The sequence below is a fragment of the Diadema antillarum genome, unplaced genomic scaffold (assembly GCF_040938485.1).
Source record: "Diadema antillarum isolate AM-2024a unplaced genomic scaffold, OU_Dant_1.0 seq00002099_RagTag, whole genome shotgun sequence".
NCBI lineage: Eukaryota > Metazoa > Echinodermata > Echinoidea > Diadematoida > Diadematidae > Diadema > Diadema antillarum.
In genome coordinates this window covers 22,923-43,679 of record NW_027272743.1, presented here as the reverse complement: position 1 = coordinate 43,679, position 20,757 = coordinate 22,923, and the positions used below count along the sequence as shown (strand labels likewise).

Here is a 20,757-nt window from a genome sequence, read left to right as displayed (position 1 = left end):
GATTTTCTTAAACAGTTTTCTTGATTCTATGTTTGTAAAAAGCTTTTTGCTCTATTGTTTTAAGTTTTAAAAAAATCAACTTAACACTGACAGTAAGTTTCAATGGGCATAACGAGTTTGTAATAACAAGAATATGATGTATACAGTCAACCTAGAATGATAACACTAATAAACCATCAAATTTGTATCAAAATGTATTTGTTTATTTACATATAATATATACAAAGTCTAGTGTTGTTTGTGTGTGTGTGTGTGGGGGGGGGGGGGGGGGGGGGGGGGTTGGAGGTATTGAGCAATCCTGAATTTGTTCAGCTCCTCACAGGATTATCAAAGACATGTCCATGCAATGCAATGAATGCCCACAGCCACTTGAATGGTAATACATATAGCAGCACATTCATTTGCTACTACTGCACACCATGTTCTTTGTTTCAAGCCCACGACGAATATCCTAGGCATGCAGTCCAATGTTAGAATGTTGTTTTTCCTCCTTTCCTGTCATTTACACAGCATTTATTGTGCAATGGTTCACACTACGTTGAGCATGCCTCCATTATCTGTCCCGGCACATTCACGGCTTTCTCTGTTGCCATAGTGACACCCCCTACAGGGTCCAGCCACACATTCTTTTCAATGATTTGAAACAAGTTGTACAGGACATTCTGTACCACATGCCTCTCCTTCCGACACCAATCCCAGGCTGATTTCACAAAGACAGTCTTTCCTAATGTCGAGCTATTCGTAGCTGAATCCGTAGGCTCCAGTGGCCTGGCGTCTGTTGGGAGTCTGCCGCTTGGAATCTTGAATTTCGCTCCTTTTCTCTCTCTCTCTTCCCTTCAGAAGTGGGATAAGCAATGTCCATGTCCTGCCCATGGGCCACTTAGTGAATCAGGATGGCAGCTCACCGTGAAGAATCAGCGACAACAAAGCATTGGATGGTAGGTCCTCACAGAGTGGGATGACTTTATCTGGAGGAACACACAACAGCAAGAAAACAATACAAAACAATATGATATAATCAAGAGCATGATCACAGAAGTCCTCTCAAATACAAAGGCTTGGAAACTAATTTGCATAGTAAATTTATCAATTACTGGGAAGCATGGAATGTGAACTAAAAACAAAAGTAAGTACATCATTTTTTTCAAACTAAGCAGAGCAATCGTGGCAATATCTCTACTACTCACTTTCTCTCACGAAATCCTCTCAAAAAGTTTTATTTTTACCAAAGTTTGTTCTGCAGTACTTTTTTTTTGGGGGGGGGGGGAAGAGGGGGGGGGGGGGACTGACACTCTATAGTGCTCTGACTTGAATGAAGGGAAGTCTAAGACTCTTCCTCAAGCTGAAGAGTTTGATTCACCATGTTCATTCAATGATAAATATCCCACACAAACCTGGCCAGTCCTGCACAAAGTTCATATGAATTTCAGAATCTTGTTAAAATTTGGTTATCATAGAACGGGTTGAGAAAATTTTAAAAACTCATTTGTCAAGAACTGTGCATTGATTTTTAAACAAGCTATCATGCATTTGTAGAAAGAGTGTATGCACTTAGCCAGAAATTGGCTATTGGCTCACTATCCATGCATCCAGTATATCTACTGCAGATAGAGTATGTATCAGTATGCACCGGATGCATGGTACAGCTAGCCATACATTTACAGCGAGCCAAAAGGAAATACATCCAGTAAATTTGCAATACATCATTAATTATTGAACACATGATTAATATGAAAATTGGCTTCTGGGATAAAAACTGTCCAATGTTCTGTAAAACAGATGATGTCCATGTCTGTTCACGAATGAGTAGGAATAATGTTTAATTAGTTTAACAATTCCATGATAAACTTATGACTATAGGTTTTCCCACACAATTTCATTAAATTTGCATTCAAATTACTGAAAAGGCATTCAAATTCATGCAATTTTTGCCACTGATACTCTCACAGTTTATTTTAATTTTTTGAGCATTCAATTTCGTTTCATGTCATTCTTTTCAGATTTTATTTCATTCAGTTTAGAAAGAAATTCATTCAATTTAATGACTCAAAGTTGACATTCAATTTCATGCCAGCTAGATAGACATTCAATTTCGTCCCAAATACAAGTTTCAATTTCATTTACAGGAATACAACTTTGCACTTTGAAATAAATCAACGTAAGTTCCCACGCATTTCTATGGGTCCTTTCTTATTATCTCTCTCTCTGTCATATATTGGATTACTGTATACAATTACATTTTAATTTCAAAGTTTCATTTATTCAGCTTATTTTATTGTAGTGTCTGTATAATTTTGTCTTCCAACTTCAAATTACCCCCTTAGAGTATCGATGTAACATTATTAAAGGGAATGGCTATCTCTTAAAGGACAAGTTCACCTTCATAGACATGTGGGTTGAGTGAATGCAGCAATGTTAGTAGAACACATCAATGAGAGTTTGAGGAAAATCGGACAATCCGTTCAAAAGTTATGAATTTTTAAAGTTTCTGCTCAGTCACGGCTGGATGAGAAGACTACTATAGCTTGTGATGTCATATGAGTACAACTATATAAAGAAAGTATAAAGAAAATTCAAGATATTTTCACTTTTCTCACATAATAAAAGAACACTCGACTTCTCTCTTTCAGAAGTCAGGGGGAATAATATTACCCCTAACATAAGTCAGTAACAAGTTGAGGAAATGTGCACTTTATTCAAAAAGTCAAGTTTTGTGAAATTCTCTTTTTATTTCCCTTATATCGTTGTACGCATGTGACATCATACTGTCACAAATGTACACACTAGTAGTTATGTACATATGTATGATGTACTGTATGCATGGCTGTTTTAATGTGTATGTACACAAGTTGACCAGATTCATGGAGAACATTCTATATGGTATAGATATAGTACATACAGGCTGACCAGATCAGAGGAGAATTTTCTAGGTGGTATACAATGTAGCTATACAGTACATGCATGTAACAGGAAATACATTATAGCTCACTCAATCTAGATTGATTTCACCCATTCCAGAATGTTCTGGGAAGTGCTAACATATTTGGCTGAGTGAGGCACTGTCCCTGTAGCCCAATGTGATTGGTAGTTATTCTTGGTAATGATGTTTTGTACATAGATAGGCAGTGAGTCATCCAGGTTTCCTGGAACTTGGACTGGCTAGTAGGTTGGAGAGAGTTATAGAATGTGCTAGAAGGGGGTGAATGGATAGTATATAAGCCAGAGAAATTCTGCAGTAGGCAGAGTACCCAACACCTCTGCTCTGAGAGTTACGTCACTCCTGGCTCTGAAGCGACTTGTTATAGTCAGTCCTGTGTTACCTGCTGACCTGTTATGTTTGTGGAGATACTTGGCCTGGGAGACATTTTGCCTGCAGAGAATTAATGTGCCTTCATTGGACTCCATATTTTAATGTCAACGGACATTGCTATGGCAAAGCTGTGATGGGCTGGATTCTTAGCTGAACGTTATTAAGTGAATCATCATTCAACGCATCAACTGGACGTGGTCGTCACAACGTTTGGACTCTGCACGTTTCGCCGTGGACATATTTCGTGGATTTTACCCCGGATCTATACCGTGGACTATCGTAACCTGCGCCTCTGGAGTTACGTCGAAGGAATCATTCATCGGTGCATCACGGATCATTCATTTGTGCATCAAGCATCGTATTTGGACATTTCCAGGGATATTGCGTGTAATGTGTACGTAAGTGATTCCATTACTGACTTATATTTGTTTCTCGTGATCATTATTGTATTGATGTGACGCCGATTACCAGTCTGTACCCACAATATCACCGTTAATAAACCGCCTGAACATTAGTTGATTGTTTCTTTTGTGCGATCATTCTCGGAGTGATTTTGGTCGTAACAAAATTGGGGGCTTGTCCGGGAAGTGAATTTAAGCCAAAACTTAGAATTTGGAACGTTCCGGAATCCAGAATATTAGTACAGACAAAATACCGGTTGAGTTGATTGTTCAATTGTATATTGTGTGTAATACATTGTGACAATGTCAATCAGTACAATGGATGTTCAGGCATTTGTTCAGAGGACAGATTTGTCCCTCAGAGATTTGCAAAGGTTACGCAAATGTGATTTGACCGCTGTTGCACAGCATTTAAATGTTGATGTTCCACAAGGTGTAAGAAAGGCAGAGATTCTTGACTTAGTAGCTGGTCACATGGAGCTCAAAGAAGAAATCAACATTCCAGATCAAGCTCAAATTTCAGATCAAACACGGCTTGAGCTTGCTAGATTGGAACTGGAGAAAGAGAAGATGAGACTAGAAATGGAAATGAAGGAAAAGGAAAAACAAAGAGAAATGGAAAGAGAGAGGGAAAGAGAACAAAGAGAAATGGAAATGAGGAAATTCGAAATGGAGCAGCAAATGAAGTTGCGTGAGATGGAATTGACTCATGCACAGACTGTTGGAAATCGTGAAAGGGCTCCCCCTGAATTTGATTTGGCCAAGAACATTCGATTGGTGCCAAAGTTTGAAGAAAACAGAGTTGATGCATATTTTGTGTCATTTGAGAAGGTGGCTGACAGTTTGAACTGGCCACAGGAATTTTGGCCCATGCTCCTTCAAAGTGTGTTTGTCGGCAAAGCAGCCGATGTGTACTCATCTCTCTCAAAAGAGCAATCACGTGACTATGCTACAGTCAAGAAAGCAGTGTTGAATGCTTATGAGTTGGTGCCAGAGGCGTACAGACACAAATTCAGAAATTCGTACCGCAAACCAGGCCAGACACATGTTGAGTTTGCTCGTGAAAAAGAAATGATGTTTGATAGGTGGTACAGATCCCTGAAAGTGGATCAGGACTTTGATAACCTATGTGAGGTTGTTCTCTTGGAAGAATTCAAAAAGAGTGTTGCTTTCAGTGTGAGGTCACATTTGGATGATCACAAAGTGACAAGTTTGCATAAAGCAGCCTTGATGGCTGATGAGTATGAGCTGACCCACAGAAATGACAACAGACCACCTTTCAGGAATTTCTCTGGAAATAAGAGAGACAAAAATCAGTCGAGCAGTCCAAAGAATGCTGGTTCTGAAAAAGGCACGAGTTCTGAAACTTCATCGGCACCAAAGCCTCAATCTGACAAAGGGTCCAGTACAAGTGCAAATGTCATCAAGTGTTTTCACTGTAATAAGACAGGGCATGTAAAGTCACAGTGTTGGAAGTTGCAAAACAAAACAAAGAAGGACTTGGGATTTGTCATGTCAAAAAGTGTCCTACCCGAAAACAGTGTCCCGTTCAGTGAAACACAGGCCGTTGAAAGTCAATCTCCCAAATTCAAAGATAGGATGAAGCAGGTGGATGAGAGCTATCGTAGCTTTTTGTTTGATGGTGAGGTGACCCCATGTACTTCTGGTGAGGCAGGTAAGCCAGTGGTCATCCTGAGGGATACGGGGGCCTCTCAGTCGCTGATGGTGGATGGTGGTATGACTTTTCCACCAGATAGTGCAGTTAATGCAAAAGTCTTGATTCAGACTGTTGATGGCAGTTATATGTCAGTGCCACTGTATAGAGTGGATTTGAAGTGTGACCTAGTTTCTGGTCCTGTTACTGTTGGAGTTGTTCCTGAGTTGCCCATGGCAGGCATTGACTTTTTGTTGGGGAATGACTTGGCTGGGGACAAGGTGGTTGCGTCTCCAGTTGTTTCGGAGAAACCAGTGGTGGTTGCTGAAACTGAGCAGTTGCAGGAGGAGTTTCCTGGGATTTTCCCAGATTGTGTTGTGACTAGGTCTCAGGCTCGTAGAGCTGTTCAAGATGATGCGGATTCTGTTGATGTGGAGGAGAATTCCGGTGTTTGGTTGGCAGAAACCTTTTTCAAGGACTTGAATGATGGGGTTGCTGTATTAGGCTCCGAGGCTAACAGTGATGGGCTGTTTAGCAAGTCTTCCTTGGTTGAAGCACAGCAGGCAGACTCTGAGTTGAAAGGCTTGTCTCAGACGGCGTGTTCTGAGGCTGAGGCTGAAAAGGTCCCTGAGTGCTATTATGTCAAAGATGGCATTTTGATGAGGAAGTGGAGACCTCCCCATAGGCCAGCTGATGAGGATTGGACGGTGGTCCGTCAAGTTGTTGTCCCTCCCTGTTACCGCGGTGAGATCTTGAGGATTGCTCACGAGTTACCTGTTGGCGGCCATTTAGGCGTCAGAAAGACAAAGGATCGGATCATGAGGCATTTTTATTGGCCGGGGTTGAATGTGGATGTGGCTGAGTTTTGCAAGACTTGTCACACATGTCAGGTGGCTGGTAAACCACAACATTCAGTGAAGCCGGCGCCATTGATTCCGATACCTGCGTTTGAAGAACCGTTCAGTCGGGTTTTAGTCGACTGTGTTGGACCTTTGCCTAGGACTAGGTCAGGTCATAAGTACCTCTTGACAATCATGGATATGTCTACACGGTTTCCAGAGGCTATCCCATTGCGAAATATCACTGCTAAGACTGTGGTAGATGCTCTAGTGCAGTTTTTCACTAGGTATGGGTTGCCCAAGGAAGTGCAGTCTGACCAAGGGTCAAATTTCATGTCAGGCATATTTCAAGAGGTGATGTATCGTTTGGGTGTGAAGCAGCTGAAGTCTTCAGCTTATCATCCCCAATCCCAAGGTGCGTTGGAGCGCTACCACCAGACCCTAAAGACAATGATTAGGGCATTTTGTGAGGAGTATCCCGAGGATTGGGATAAGGGCATCCCTTTCCTGCTGTTTGCAACGAGGGACTCCCCAAATGAGTCGACGGGTTTCAGCCCATTTGAGTTGGTGTACGGTCATGAAGTCAGGGGCCCACTGAAGCTCATCAAAGAGAAATTCATGACTGAGGATGATGAGGTCCACCTACTTGACTATGTGTCAAAGTTTCGTGAAAGGCTTTCAAAAGCTTGTGAGGTAGCTAGGGAACACTTGAAAGTGTCACAAGACTCCATGAAGAGAAAGGCAGACAAAAATGCCAAAGCCCGAACTTTCAACCCAGGTGACAAAGTTCTTGTACTGCTGCCCATACAAGGTGAACCACTGAAAGCCAAGTTCAGTGGCCCGTACTATGTCAAAAAGAAACTCAATGATGTGAACTATGTGATCAGTACGCCAGACAGACGCAAAGATCAGAGGGTGTGTCATGTAAACATGCTGAAAGAGTACTATGAGAGAAAGGCTAGTCAGCCGGTAGGCGTAGCTCAGGTGGTAGTAGAAGAAGTAGATGAAGAGGGAGAAGCTCAAGATGAGAATGGAAGTGAGCCCTCTAGTGCCAGGTTGTCTAACTCAGAGATGTTAGGGAAAGTAGATGAGGCACTGAACTACCTACCTGAAAATCAGAGGAAAGATGTGACTAGTCTGTTACATGAGTACAAAGAATTGTGTAAAGACAAACCAGGCTGCACCCCTCTGGCTGTACATGATGTTGATGTAGGAGATGCTGACCCTATCAAGCAAAACCCTTACAGACTAAACCCGAGCAAACTGTAAAAAGTAAGGGAAGAGGTTCAATACATGCTAGACAATGACATAATAGAACCGAGTAAAAGCAGTTGGAGCTCCCCAATCGTCATGGTGCCCAAACCAGATGGGTCTCAAAGATTCTGTATAGATTACAGAAAGGTGAATGCCGTGACGAAAACAGACTCTTTCCCCATTCCCAGACTAGAAGACTGCATTGACAGGGTCGGAAATTCTGCATATGTCAGTAAAATAGACCTTCTAAAGGGATACTGGCAAGTGCCCTTGACCGACAAAGCCAGAGAGATTTCTGCCTTTGCTACACCAGATGGCTTGTTCCAATGCAAAGTAATGCCATTCGGCATGAAAAATGCTCCAGCCACCTTCCAACGGCTGACAAACCAAATCATTGCTGGACTTGACCACTGTGTAGTATACATTGATGACATCCTTGTGTATAGTGACACGTGGGAGGAGCACATTACACACTTGCGGCAACTTTTCGACAGACTCAAGGAGGCCGGATTGGTGATTAATCTGGCAAAGAGTGAATTTGCAAAGGCCAAAGTGGTGTATCTCGGGCATGTAGTCGGTCAGGGACAAGTATTGCCAAGAGAAGCCAAGGTAGAGGCTATACTAGGCTTTCCCATTCCCCAATCCAAGAAGGAGTTGCTCAGATTTCTGGGCATGGCTGGTTTCTACAGGAAATTTGTACCGAATTTCAGCACTGTAGTCACCCCCCTAACAAACCTGCTGAAGGGCAAGGCAAAGTACACCTGGACTGATGAGTGTCAAAGAGCCTTCGAGAAACTAAAGGCAGTCCTTGCTAATGAGCCTGTTTTGGCAGCTCCTGACTTCTCAAAGCCATTCAAAGTGGCAATAGATGCTAGCGATGTAGGAGTGGGAGCAGTTTTGCTCCAAGAAGATGAAGAAGGCACTGAACGGCCAGTTAGCTACTTCTCCAAAAAACTGAATGCATACCAGAAGAAGTACTCCACAATTGAGAAGGAGGCTCTGAGTCTCATCCTTGCCCTCCAGCAATACGAAGTGTACTTGACAAATAGCAAAGGGGAGATCACGGTCTATACTGACCACAACCCCTTGGTCTTTTTAGACCGGTTCAAAATGAAGAACAACAGGTTGTTCAGATGGAGCATGATGACGCAGCCATATGCACTCAAAATCAAACATGTGGCAGGCAAAAACAATGTAATTGCCGACGCTCTGTCAAGAGTGTAACATGAAGAGAGTATCAAAGGTGAAAAGTTTTCACCGCATATCATTCCCAGTGTATGTGTTTCGCATATTCATTGTGTGCAAAACAGTATGATATGATTGTATAAGCTCCGAGAATTCAAGCAATATCATTGTAACTGGAATCCATGAAAAGAGAACATGGAGTTAATACATGTGATAGTATGTGATTATTGTTGCTTGACTTGGATTTTACCTCACATTCATTGTAAATAACAATGAGAAATTGTGAAGGTAAAAGAAACCCTTGCTACAGCAAGGCTTTCTTTTTCCCATGGGGGATGGTGTCACAAATGTACACACTAGTAGTTATGTACATATGTATGATGTACTGTATGCATGGCTGTTTTAATGTGTATGTACACAAGTTGACCAGATTCATGGAGAACATTCTATATGGTATAGATATAGTACATACAGGCTGACCAGATCAGAGGAGAATTTTCTAGGTGGTATACAATGTAGCTATACAGTACATGCATGTAACAGGAAATACATTATAGCTCACTCAATCTAGATTGATTTCACCCATTCCAGAATGTTCTGGGAAGTGCTAACATATTTGGCTGAGTGAGGCACTGTCCCTGTAGCCCAATGTGATTGGTAGTTATTCTTGGTAATGATGTTTTGTACATAGATAGGCAGTGAGTCATCCAGGTTTCCTGGAACTTGGACTGGCTAGTAGGTTGGAGAGAGTTATAGAATGTGCTAGAAGGGGGTGAATGGATAGTATATAAGCCAGAGAAATTCTGCAGTAGGCAGAGTACCCAACACCTCTGCTCTGAGAGTTACGTCACTCCTGGCTCTGAAGCGACTTGTTATAGTCAGTCCTGTGTTACCTGCTGACCTGTTATGTTTGTGGAGATACTTGGCCTGGGAGACATTTTGCCTGCAGAGAATTAATGTGCCTTCATTGGACTCCATATTTTAATGTCAACGGACATTGCTATGGCAAAGCTGTGATGGGCTGGATTCTTAGCCGAACGTTATTAAGTGAATCATCATTCAACGCATCAACTGGACGTGGTCGTCACAACGTTTGGACTCTGCACGTTTCGCCGTGGACATATTTCGTGGATTTTACCCCGGATCTATACCGTGGACTATCGTAACCTGCGCCTCTGGAGTTACGTCGAAGGAATCATTCATCGGTGCATCACGGATCATTCATTTGTGCATCAAGCATCGTATTTGGACATTTCCAGGGATATTGCGTGTAATGTGTACGTAAGTGATTCCATTACTGACTTATATTTGTTTCTCGTGATCATTATTGTATTGATGTGACGCCGATTACCAGTCTGTACCCACAATATCACCGTTAATAAACCGCCTGAACATTAGTTGATTGTTTCTTTTGTGCGATCATTCTCGGAGTGATTTTGGTCGTAACAATACACTGTAGTAGTCTTCTCCTCCAGCGGTGATTGTACAGATATTTTAAAAATTCTTTTGAACGGATTGTCGGATTTTCCCCAAACTTTCACTGATGTGTTCTACTAACATTGTCGCCTTCACTCAATCCACATGTTTATGAAGGTGAACTTGTCCTTTAACATTTCAAATTCAATCATCGTAAGTTACCATGCATTTCTATGGGTCCTTTCTTTTTTTTTTTTTACTGTGATATATTGGATTACTGTATACAATAACATTTTAATTTCAAAGTTTCATTTATTCAGTTTAGTCTATTGTACTGTCAGTATAATTTTGTCTTCCACCTTCAATTTACCCCCTTATAGTATCGATGTAACATTAAGGGAATGGCTATCTCTGAAAATTTTGTCTACATTCAAATGTACATTTTGATTTCATTCCTACCCTCTCGGTGTCCATATCTATACGTTGCCACAATCGGCTTAGCTATAGACTTGTGTCACCCAAGGGTTTTGCCAGTGATAAAGTCTTGCTGGTTTTCAAATGCTTTGCCCATAAATTCTGTCCGTATTTGAGATACTCATGTATACTCTTCTCTAGCAGTGTCAATGTCGTGTATGAATATAATGTACATGTACAATGTATGTTTTTCAAAGAGGAGTTATACAAGCTTTCATAGACCCTATATTAGCTCTTACAAGGCAAAAGTCTCATTTCAAGATACATTTTGTTTGCGTATTCAAGTAGATAAGAAACTACAAAGAACACTAGAAAAACAAAAACCACTGCCCATATGTTGTAAATGTTTGCCGTATCGTGAAATTGAATTCCTTAACCTTCTTCACAACGATGCTGATGGGAATTTGGATGTGTTGCACGTGCATTAATTTGAATGCCCTTTTTACACATTTATTTGAGAAACTTTTGAAATTGCATGCTCATTAAATTGAATTAAATGAACTAATTACTTTTTTTAATGTTGACCTCGGTGATCATTCAAATTCACTCAAACTTGAATGATCGCCTTGTTAAATCGAAAGCAAAACTGATGAAATTGGGTGGGAAAACCTATACAATTCCTACAAATGTACTTAGACCTGTGCATCACTTGAACACTATAGCATTCTCTGCATATGAAATGAGCTGGACAGTACTACAAGTTTAAACTAAGTACCTTTGGTCACTGGCAGTGTCCCTGTTGCCATGGATACTTGCAGGAGTTGGGCAATCCTCTCCACTGCAGTCTGCACTGCCTCCTCGCCAAGCTTATTGTCCTGAATGGTGTGTACGGTTAGCATGATCACACTCTCAATGTCCGACAGGGTCAGGACCCCGACTTTCGACTTCGCCTTGGACGTCGTCGGACCGCCTCCAGACTTCGCATCATCTGATGCAAAGAGCACCTGCAGAATGCCAAGATGGAGCTTGGAGAAAAGCAGGGCGTAGTCGTGGAGGGACACGCCCTTGGCAAGAGTCTTTTGGATGGCGGGGCGGTTGGCGTCCAGGATGAGAGGGGAGAGGACGCTCTGCCAGATGAGGCCCGGGAGGGGCCCAGTGCCGGAGGGTTCGTGGGACGTCTTGTGGGAGGGGTGGATGTGGAAGGCTGGGATGCGAGGGGGCGGGCTCTTATTGCAATGGGTGTGGCTGAGGCACATGCTGGGCTGCTCCCCGATCCAGTTACCGATCACCTCCAGCTGGCTTGGTGGGATCAGCTTGATGGGTTGAGATGTACCTTACGAGAGATGTGATTAGGGAAGCCGTATCAGTGAAAAAATGACTCTTGTTTCAACGATTGAATGCTTAAACCAGGTGAAAACAATATTCTATTTCTGTAAGTCTTCAAGCTGCAATCACTGTCTGAAGACACACTGGGGACACAAAGTCGCATATCTACGTAGCAATAGTGCAAACTTACATGTTTGAAAGACCCGAGAAAATGACATTCTCACAAAAATTCAGTACGTCTCAGCCTAAATTACCCAACCTGCACTGAGTAAGTTCTGTGGATAAACATCTTACCTTAACCCTTTGGTAGTTGCACAAGTATGATCATCTCATCACATAATACATTTTGTTTCGTTTTGCTTTTAAATTTATGGATCAAGATCTGGTGTCCTGGATCACTACCAAAATTTAATCATCTTTTCCTTGTGTCATTATTAACTATTCCTGTAATTTTAATCCAAATCCGTTCACAACTATGAGTTATTTTGCAAACAGACAAACCAACACCTGAAAAACATAACCTCCTTGGTCGAGGAAATAAAAGTCGGGAACACAACTTGAAGTATTCTAAACTTTTCATCTCAAAATACTCCAAAACAACTCCTTATCCTGGCAAACTGTATTGTTAGTCATACAAGCTTATTGGTAGACCATTTTCATATACTGCAAATTCAAAATGGAGAAAATGATTTTTGAGTCCTTCTGATAAACTTTGTTTCACTATTAACCCGTTTCTTACGGGAACCTGGTATACCAGGTTCCCGTGGGAGCAATTGATGAAGATGAAGACAAAAGTACCTGCTTTCGTGGCCTAAATTCATGTTTCTTTGTGTTATAAAGTCCCGAAAAATGGGTTTGATAAAAAGGTTAGAGTTTATTCTATCAGCGCTTGTTCTCTTTCTGTTGGAAGAATTTGTACATCACAGTATTTTTTACCTTTGTTCTGATTTAGTTTGCCCTTGCTCTGCTACAAAACTCGTATGAACATGTACATTAACAATCAAAGCTGATCACAGTGGATATCTGTGTTCACTGACCCCAGTCATCGCATTCTGGTGCCTGATTTGTGTAGAACAAAAGAGTCTGTGAGCCCATCAGCGCACGCTCTATTCATACATCCCACCCGATCGATATTTCTTTTGTTCAAGGGCACATGTAGTTGACCATGGGGAGGGGATGCATGCACCGCTTGACTGCTTTCGCACAGGTGGATTACCAACATGTCAGTTCTTTGTCGACGGGCAAAAAGAATCTCGTTTGGGGACATTGAAGGTATTTAGAGAATTGGGGAAGGAACAGGTTATTTATTTCTTACTCTGGTAAGTGTTGAAGTGAGACATGAGAGCAGTGAGAAGGTGGTAGGTGAACTGGGGAGACATCTTGGCGACAGACTGGATGGCAGCCTGCGTGCCTGGCACCAGCTCGCAGAAGTCCGTCATCACAGAGTCGGCCAGGCTGATGCTGTGGCCAGAGCAGTCCTAAGGGAGCAGTTCACAAGAGGGCCATCATAGGGTTACATAAAGTGTGAAAAAAAAATATATATATATATTTCAATCTTTTTCACATCTATATTGAGACAGTTACTTCCATGAAGTATTTTCCAATCTTTCACTATTCTAGAGCATGCCCTATTGACCTCTTCATATTTTTAATATTCATAAGCTCCTACATTTTTCATGTATATATATATTTTTTTAACATAAATTATGTGACTTAACTCTTTTTTTTCCCAGCAAAGGCTGAAGGAGGAGGGGGTGGAATCTGCTACACCCCCCCCCCCCCCCCGTTTCTTTGTTTGTTTGTTTATTCCACAGTCACTTCCAAACTGAAAAAAAAATGCTCCTTGGTCTTTCTTGACTTCTGAGACTTGTGTCTTAATCATCTTTTGATCCTACATGTAATACATTTTGAAAATGGTTACTTTACAGTTGTGAACACAGTGAAAATGAAATATCCAACACATGAATTAGCAGAGAGCAAATAGCTGTCTGATTTTAAAAAGATAGAGCGAAAAAAAGTTATGGCGGATCCAAAGGGGGGCGTACTGGGCGCACGCCCCCTCTTATATTTTTTGTTCAAACAAAAGAAATAAAAAGAAAAAGATGGGGGGGGGGTGTCCTTTGTAAAGGCACCTCCCCTTTACGGAATTCTTGGATCTGCCCGTGAAAAGTGTAACACACGCGGATATTCAATGTGTGATTCCACACAGTGTTCCAGTTACTTTGAATAAACAGAGTAAAATTGAACTAGAAACAGAATTAAAGGTGTCCAGTCAACATTGTCAGATTCAACATGAAAATTAAGGAATTTCAAAGTTTCATGTCTCTGCACAAAAGAGTTTATTCTATGAAATCACATACTGTACCAAGCACGTTAGATGAGGCAATGTGATGGCCTCATAAAGTTACTGTAAAAGTGGAAATTTTTGTAGTGTTGAAATTTTTGTGTATTTCGTATGACCAGAAACTGGCATGAAAAATGAAAGCACACAAATGTTTCTTCTTGCTGTACATTTCAGTAGTTCATGTCTTGATTCTGTGGAATAAAAAAACGTGCAAAACTCATCTTATCCAGTTGAGCACCAAAAAAAAAAATACTTACGTGAAAATATTCACTTTTACAGTACTTATAAAGTCCTCACATTGCTCTACACACATATCTCCACTAAATTTTCCTTCTTAAGGGAAGTGGAAAAGCAAACATTTAATTTGTCCCATGAAACTGTTTCTTGTGTTGCAATATCAAACAGATAAAGACTTAGGAGATGCTGTTATTGTTAAATTGTTGACCAAAAACATGATTTGCACACTTTTTTTGTGTGTGAACAAATAAATGCAAGAACTGAGAGATAATGGAAACGTCACATTATCTTCTGTGCATATGCTGTCAATGTCAATGACAAACATCATTGTTCTGTTGAACATGTGTGAAAATGGAAATTCTGTTAGTCTCTTTTAAAGACAGATTTTGATGCAACTTCCATCATTCTGCTTATCTGATTCAATCCATCTTCACATTAAAAATTTAATTTGAAAATTGTATAGAATGGCACCTATACTACACTAATATTGTCTGCACGATGCGAGCACTGGTAATTCCTGATAATACCTGATTGTAAAGCCACACGGCTGCACAATCCAACACATCGTGGCATCCGACGCTGATCGCCAGGGAAACGAGTCGCATCATCGCCTTGCGCCGCTGCTCGTCCGCATCCTTCAGTGGGTGCCCGCTGTTGCCGAAGAGGGCGTCGAAGACGTTGTGGGTGGTGGCGAGCTTGCCGTTCTCGTGGAAGAAATGGCACAACTCCTCCAACAGCTGCAACTCCTGCACTGCAGTCATTTGCTGCATAATCGGCACAACCAGACATCACAGTTTACTTTAACCAAAGGATATCTTTTTTTTTCACAAGAATGATACAGTATGCCTGACATTTGTCAACACACTTGTTTACACTGAAATAAATGAAAAATGTGTTTGTTTAAAAGAAACCCAAACCCAAAGAGAAATGTGGATTGAGTGAAAGCAGCAACATTAGTAGAACACATCAGTGAAAGTTTGAGCAAAATTGGACAATCATTGCAAAAGTTATGAATTTTTTAAAGTTTTGGTGTTGAAACCACTGGATGAGGAGACTACTAGAGGTTATGACATATATGTGTAGACAACAATATAAAGAAAATATAAAGGGAATTCCACAAAAATTCCTTTTTCATGAAAATTACGCATTCCATCAACTTGATACTGACATATGTTAAGGGTAGAAATTATATCTCATGCTTTCTGAAAGCAGTTAGTCAAGTGCTCTTTCATTATGCTAGAAAACTGAATTTTTGTGGAATTCCCTTTATATTTTCTTTATATTGTTGTCCACACATACACTTGTATGTTGTTGTTTTGTGTTTAGTGGCGTTTTCCGTTTTCATTAGAATATTTACGCCAAACACCGCTCTATAAATTTCTTATCCTTTTCTTTATTTTTTTCCACACAAAGGGTAACATATTGTAATGAGAGTCCTTGGTCAGCTGTCGGTACGTATATTTGCCTGCTTAATGTGTCATAACCTCTAGTAGTCTCCTAATCCAGTGGTTTCAACACCAAAACTTTAAAAATTCATAACTTTTGCATTGATTGTCCAATTTTCCTCAAACTTTAACCGATGTGTTCTACTAATGTTGCTGCTTTCACTCAATCCACATTTCTCTTTGGGTTTGGGCTTCCTTTAAAGAGTATTTGACACATATGTCCACAGTTAAATGGGATGGCTAGTAACTGATCAGTTGGAAACAGTGGGAATGCTGGGGAATGATTGTTCTAGTTCTTGTGGGATTCATTTAAGAGTACATTATATATATCTATTGTTGTGTGAAAATTATTTGCTTCAGAACAGTCTCATATTCAAGTTATGTGCAGTTTAATGCCCCGTCACTGTACAGGCATGCTAACCTGGAAACATTAAACTGCACATTACTTGAATATGAGACAATTCTGAAGCAAACAATTTTCACACAACAATAGATATACTGGGTATAATGTACTCTTAACCCGTTCCGTACTGAATTCTGAAATGCCCATAGACTTAATACGCAGGCCACCAGGTTCCCGTACGCAACGGGTTAAATGAATCCCACAAGGATTGGATCCCCCAGCATTCCCACTGATTCCCACTGATCAGTTACTAGCCATCCCCTTTAAAGCCTGATAGTATACATTATTGTTGGTAATTTGCAGGTAAACTTTTAGAAGCATGTGTATTTTCTTTCCTATTCCTGACTGCTTTAAAGAATTACTAAATCCTACAAAATCCTTTTACCGGTATGTACACGACTTTGAACAATGTTACTCTATCTATGATACATGTATATAGCAATGAATGATACAAAGAAGATCACATCAGAAAAAAAAAAACCCACAAAACAATGGCAACTACCAATAATCAAATTGGTACAGTTAGTATATTAGCCTGTCTTTTACCATCAGATTCTTCTCTGCCGATCTGTAAAAGATGAACTCCTGAATGAGCATCTTGACATACTCCTGGTTTGGGAACTTTCCCGGGGGGAAATTCTCACATTGTTCGAAGTACTGGTCCAGCCAGATGAGGAGCGTGCGGGTGGCTCCTGGGAAGCCCATCTGTCCAAGCATTGACCGCAGCTGTGGGATCCTCTGACCGATGTCTGAGTACCAGAGGCAAACATCCCCTTGAAACAGCAGAAATATAGAGTTCATATTAGTCACTGTTCAGAGACAAAAAGTTGTCACAAATCTCTGACATGCAATGCACTCATATGATTATATCATCTGAAAAAAAGTAGAAATTACACGGTGCGTAACATATGTCCCCGCCGGAAGTAGCATTTAGTGGCAAAATGTACAATATAGGTAAAAAATCAAGGTCAAAGGTCAAAGAAGTCAAAGGTCAAAATTCTGTGTAGAAGTTTTGAAGCCCTCACCTAGTGCCATCACAAAAAGCAAACGGAATCGAAATCGGGTTAGAAATGGCGAAGGAGTAGCATTTTGAAGCAAAATGTACAATATAGGTCAAAGGTCACAACTGAAATTTTGTGTAGAAGTTTCAAAGCTCCCATGTAGTGCTATCATATAAAGCAAACAGAATCAAAATTGGCTCATAAATGACAGAGAAGTAGCAAATTGAACATTTTGATCACGCACGGACACAGACAGACAGACGGACGGACGTACGGACAGACGGACGGACACACGGACACACACACGTACGGAGCCCATTTCATAGTCCCCTGCTCGAACTCGTTCAGCGGGGACAAAAACTTATCAAATGTAATACATCATTTCCATTTACATGAAACCAACAGTTTCACTAAGCAGTAACACATTAACACAAGTCTGAGTGATGGAAAACACCACACACACACACATACACACATAAATATGATGACATAAATGGTATCCCGGGGTACCAAATGAAAATCAGCCATTTTGTTGAATTATTTGTTTTTCTAAAAAGGTTGTATCCCTGGATTGCCAAAAAGTGAAAATTATTTTGGTGCTTAAGCTAGCGGCGCTAGCCACTACACTGCAGTGCACTGAAGCACACGCTATTGCTAGCACAGCGTGCCATGCATGCATCGTATAACATGCAGTGGCATGGGAGTGACTATGTACATGCACACACAGTGCATGCATTTCTCTGCGGCTGTCCTCGAGTGGACGTGAGGTGGCTCTACACAACGCGGTAACCCGTGGTACTACGGTACCCTGGGGTAACGCATGATGCATCATACATAGATAATTGTAAATTACCATCTACTAAGTACTATTCTATAGACCTATGCAGTTGGAGAATTACGAAGAAGGGGTTTAAATCTTAACAGAAAACCAGTCAGTGATGGTGAATGAACAAGTCCCTGCCTCCCCCCCCCCCCACAACAACAACAAAGTCAGTAATTTTGCATCATAGCAAAAACATGATGTACTAGGCTGCTTTAACCATACAATCATCTGTGAGACTAGACAGGGCAACCAAGGGGTTTAGGGGCTATGTACTTTTTTCTACCTGACTTTTACACTTTTGACATGTATACAATGTAGTTACAGAAATATTTTGACACATTTCAGCTTTTTAATGATGCCATAGTAAACCACAGTCCGACGATCAATATTGATAATGACATTATTGCTATAAATACAGTGTATTGTCAGATATCTCCAGAAATCGCATACATGTAGTTACAATGTGTACTGATTCGCTAATCACTCGCTATTCCTAATACGAATCCGCATGTATGCCTTCTATACGCACATCATCTGCCACAGTTTGCCAGCCACTCCAACAGAAAACTGGCATCTATCTATCCTGGGCCCCATTGCGAGAAACTTGAAAAATCAAATGCAAGTTCCCCAAATCTTATTCTAAACAGAAGTTCATTCCAGAGAGGATGTTTGGGTGAATTTGGTTCCAGGAATATGCAAATATCAAGTGCAACTTTGATGAATCAATTGCAATTTTACATTTGATTCTGGTGATAGGTCTACAGTACTTGTGTTTGACGTGAAGTCCATCACAAGTCAAGTTTCTAGCAAGGCATGGCCTCTGACTGACAGGCCGTGTCCGGCCAATACGCCCAATAGTAATACTTCTGTAACCAAAGCCAGCACATTCTGATGGTGACAATTCATCACATTTGCTGGCTACTTTCAATGTCACCAGAATGTGCATCTCCGCCAGGCAGACAGATTTATACACGTGATGAGAGCAATTCTCGAATTGGTATTCATTATTTCTCTGTGCATTCGGCAATGATCATTGCAATAATTTCCTTATTTATGGCCAAATTGGCATGGAAATGACATCGTAGAGAAGCTGAAACACATGAAAATACATTACCCTGGCCCTGTAACCCAAAATATCAATAAGAGTCGTCTTAGGCTCAAAACTGTGTGTGGCCCCTAAACCCCTGGATTGCCAAGACAGATGATCATGACAGGAGTTGCACTTTTCTCAAGAGCATGATTTTCGTTCACGTTCACATGAAAAAAATTTACCAACAAGTGATGCAAAAATGGTAGAGCCGCTTATGAAACTCATAACAAGATCTAGTTAGTGCGTAAGATGCATCAGTGCTTGAGAAGCAACACTTTTCTACTCGGAATTTTAGATGATCTGTAGAAACTTCTCACTTAACAACTTATAGAAGCTACACGGTTTTCGTAGACCTGTATTCAACAGACCATTTACCCATACATTATTTGATACATGTGGGACTACGGCATAGCCCTAACAGTGTTAGATCTTTCTCCTCATTGATAATGCACCGCGCAACTACATTACAGCATTTTAAGACTATTAGATACAAGGCAATGTAAGCTAAATTATTAAATTAACACGCTGGAAGTAAATCAATCCTGGTATCACTATCAGAAAGTGAAGTTTACCTGCACTCAAGATCCCACTCTGCTCCTCAATGTAAGCTGCCATGTTTCAGATCAAACGAGGTGAAATACAGATGGCGCTGTTAAAAAGGCTCTGATTCTAATATTCTTCTCATGCTCGGGGTATACTAGCTCATCGTCCAGTTGGTCGGGTAGTTTAAATTTATCAGGTATTTCGTGTTCTAGAAGAGTATTGAAGTAAATTAAGTTGGTTTCCACCTTGATTTTTTTATTTCAATTTGCCTAATTGCGCATAATCATTTAATTGGCATGATATGTACATTATGTAATAAATTCACTAATCGTAATCCAGAAAGGGGTTTTCTATGACGAGGAATCAATCATAACGACAGTACTTTCCATTTTGAGATGGTTGCTCCCTTGGCAAGCTTTGGCAATTTTCTTTATTAGTTTAATTAGCTTATCAGCTAATTAGCATAGGCCCTATGTAGTAGTTCCTAGTTTCAGTCAAGGAACCCTGAAAACACGGACAATACAACTAAATAAGTTGACTTATTTTTTGTATGTAAGAATGTACACATTTCTTAATACCTTAAAATAGTTTAACATCATAATAATCAAAGTGTGGATCGATAGTGTCTCTTAATAATTCTCCAACTATAGGTCTGTAGAATAAATAGTAGATGGTCTGTCACAATGATTATTTATATTTGTGTGTGTGTGTGTGTGTGTGTGTGTGTGTTATTTTTGTTGTGATATTACAGATTTTATCTACGAGCTAAGATATTGTTTGTGATCCCCTATGATGCCTTATCACAAAACCCCATCAGCACGGCATTTTGTATTTCACGTGGTTCTGGTTTGTTTGCTTGTGGCTGTTTGTCTGTTTTGAGGTTATTGCTGTTGTTGCTTTTTTCGTCGACTCCCAGCATCAATATCGAATACTTTCATACATGCGTGAAGATCAATGTCAGCATGCCCTTTTTTTTTTTTTTTTTTTTTTTTTGTTCGTTTGCTTGTTTGTTTGGCATTGTCCAACCCTGTCATTTACTGATCTCAGATTACTTTTGAGGCTAACATTGAAC

General features: G+C 40.6%; 1 protein-coding gene across 1 annotated transcript; it reads right to left on the bottom strand.

Annotated features, from left to right (window-relative positions):
- Positions 1–867: 867 nt before the first annotated feature.
- On the bottom strand, positions 868–19,758 carry LOC139713935 (integrator complex subunit 15-like). Its single transcript, XM_071625655.1, has 6 exons — positions 19,715–19,758; positions 16,775–17,001; positions 14,908–15,144; positions 13,115–13,277; positions 11,249–11,806; positions 868–968 (listed from the first exon to the last, which is right to left on the bottom strand). The coding sequence occupies exons 1-6, from the start codon at positions 19,755–19,757 to the stop codon at positions 889–891; spliced, it is 1,308 nt and encodes a 435-aa protein (XP_071481756.1). The 5' UTR covers position 19,758; the 3' UTR covers positions 868–888.
- Positions 19,759–20,757: the final 999 nt, after the last annotated feature.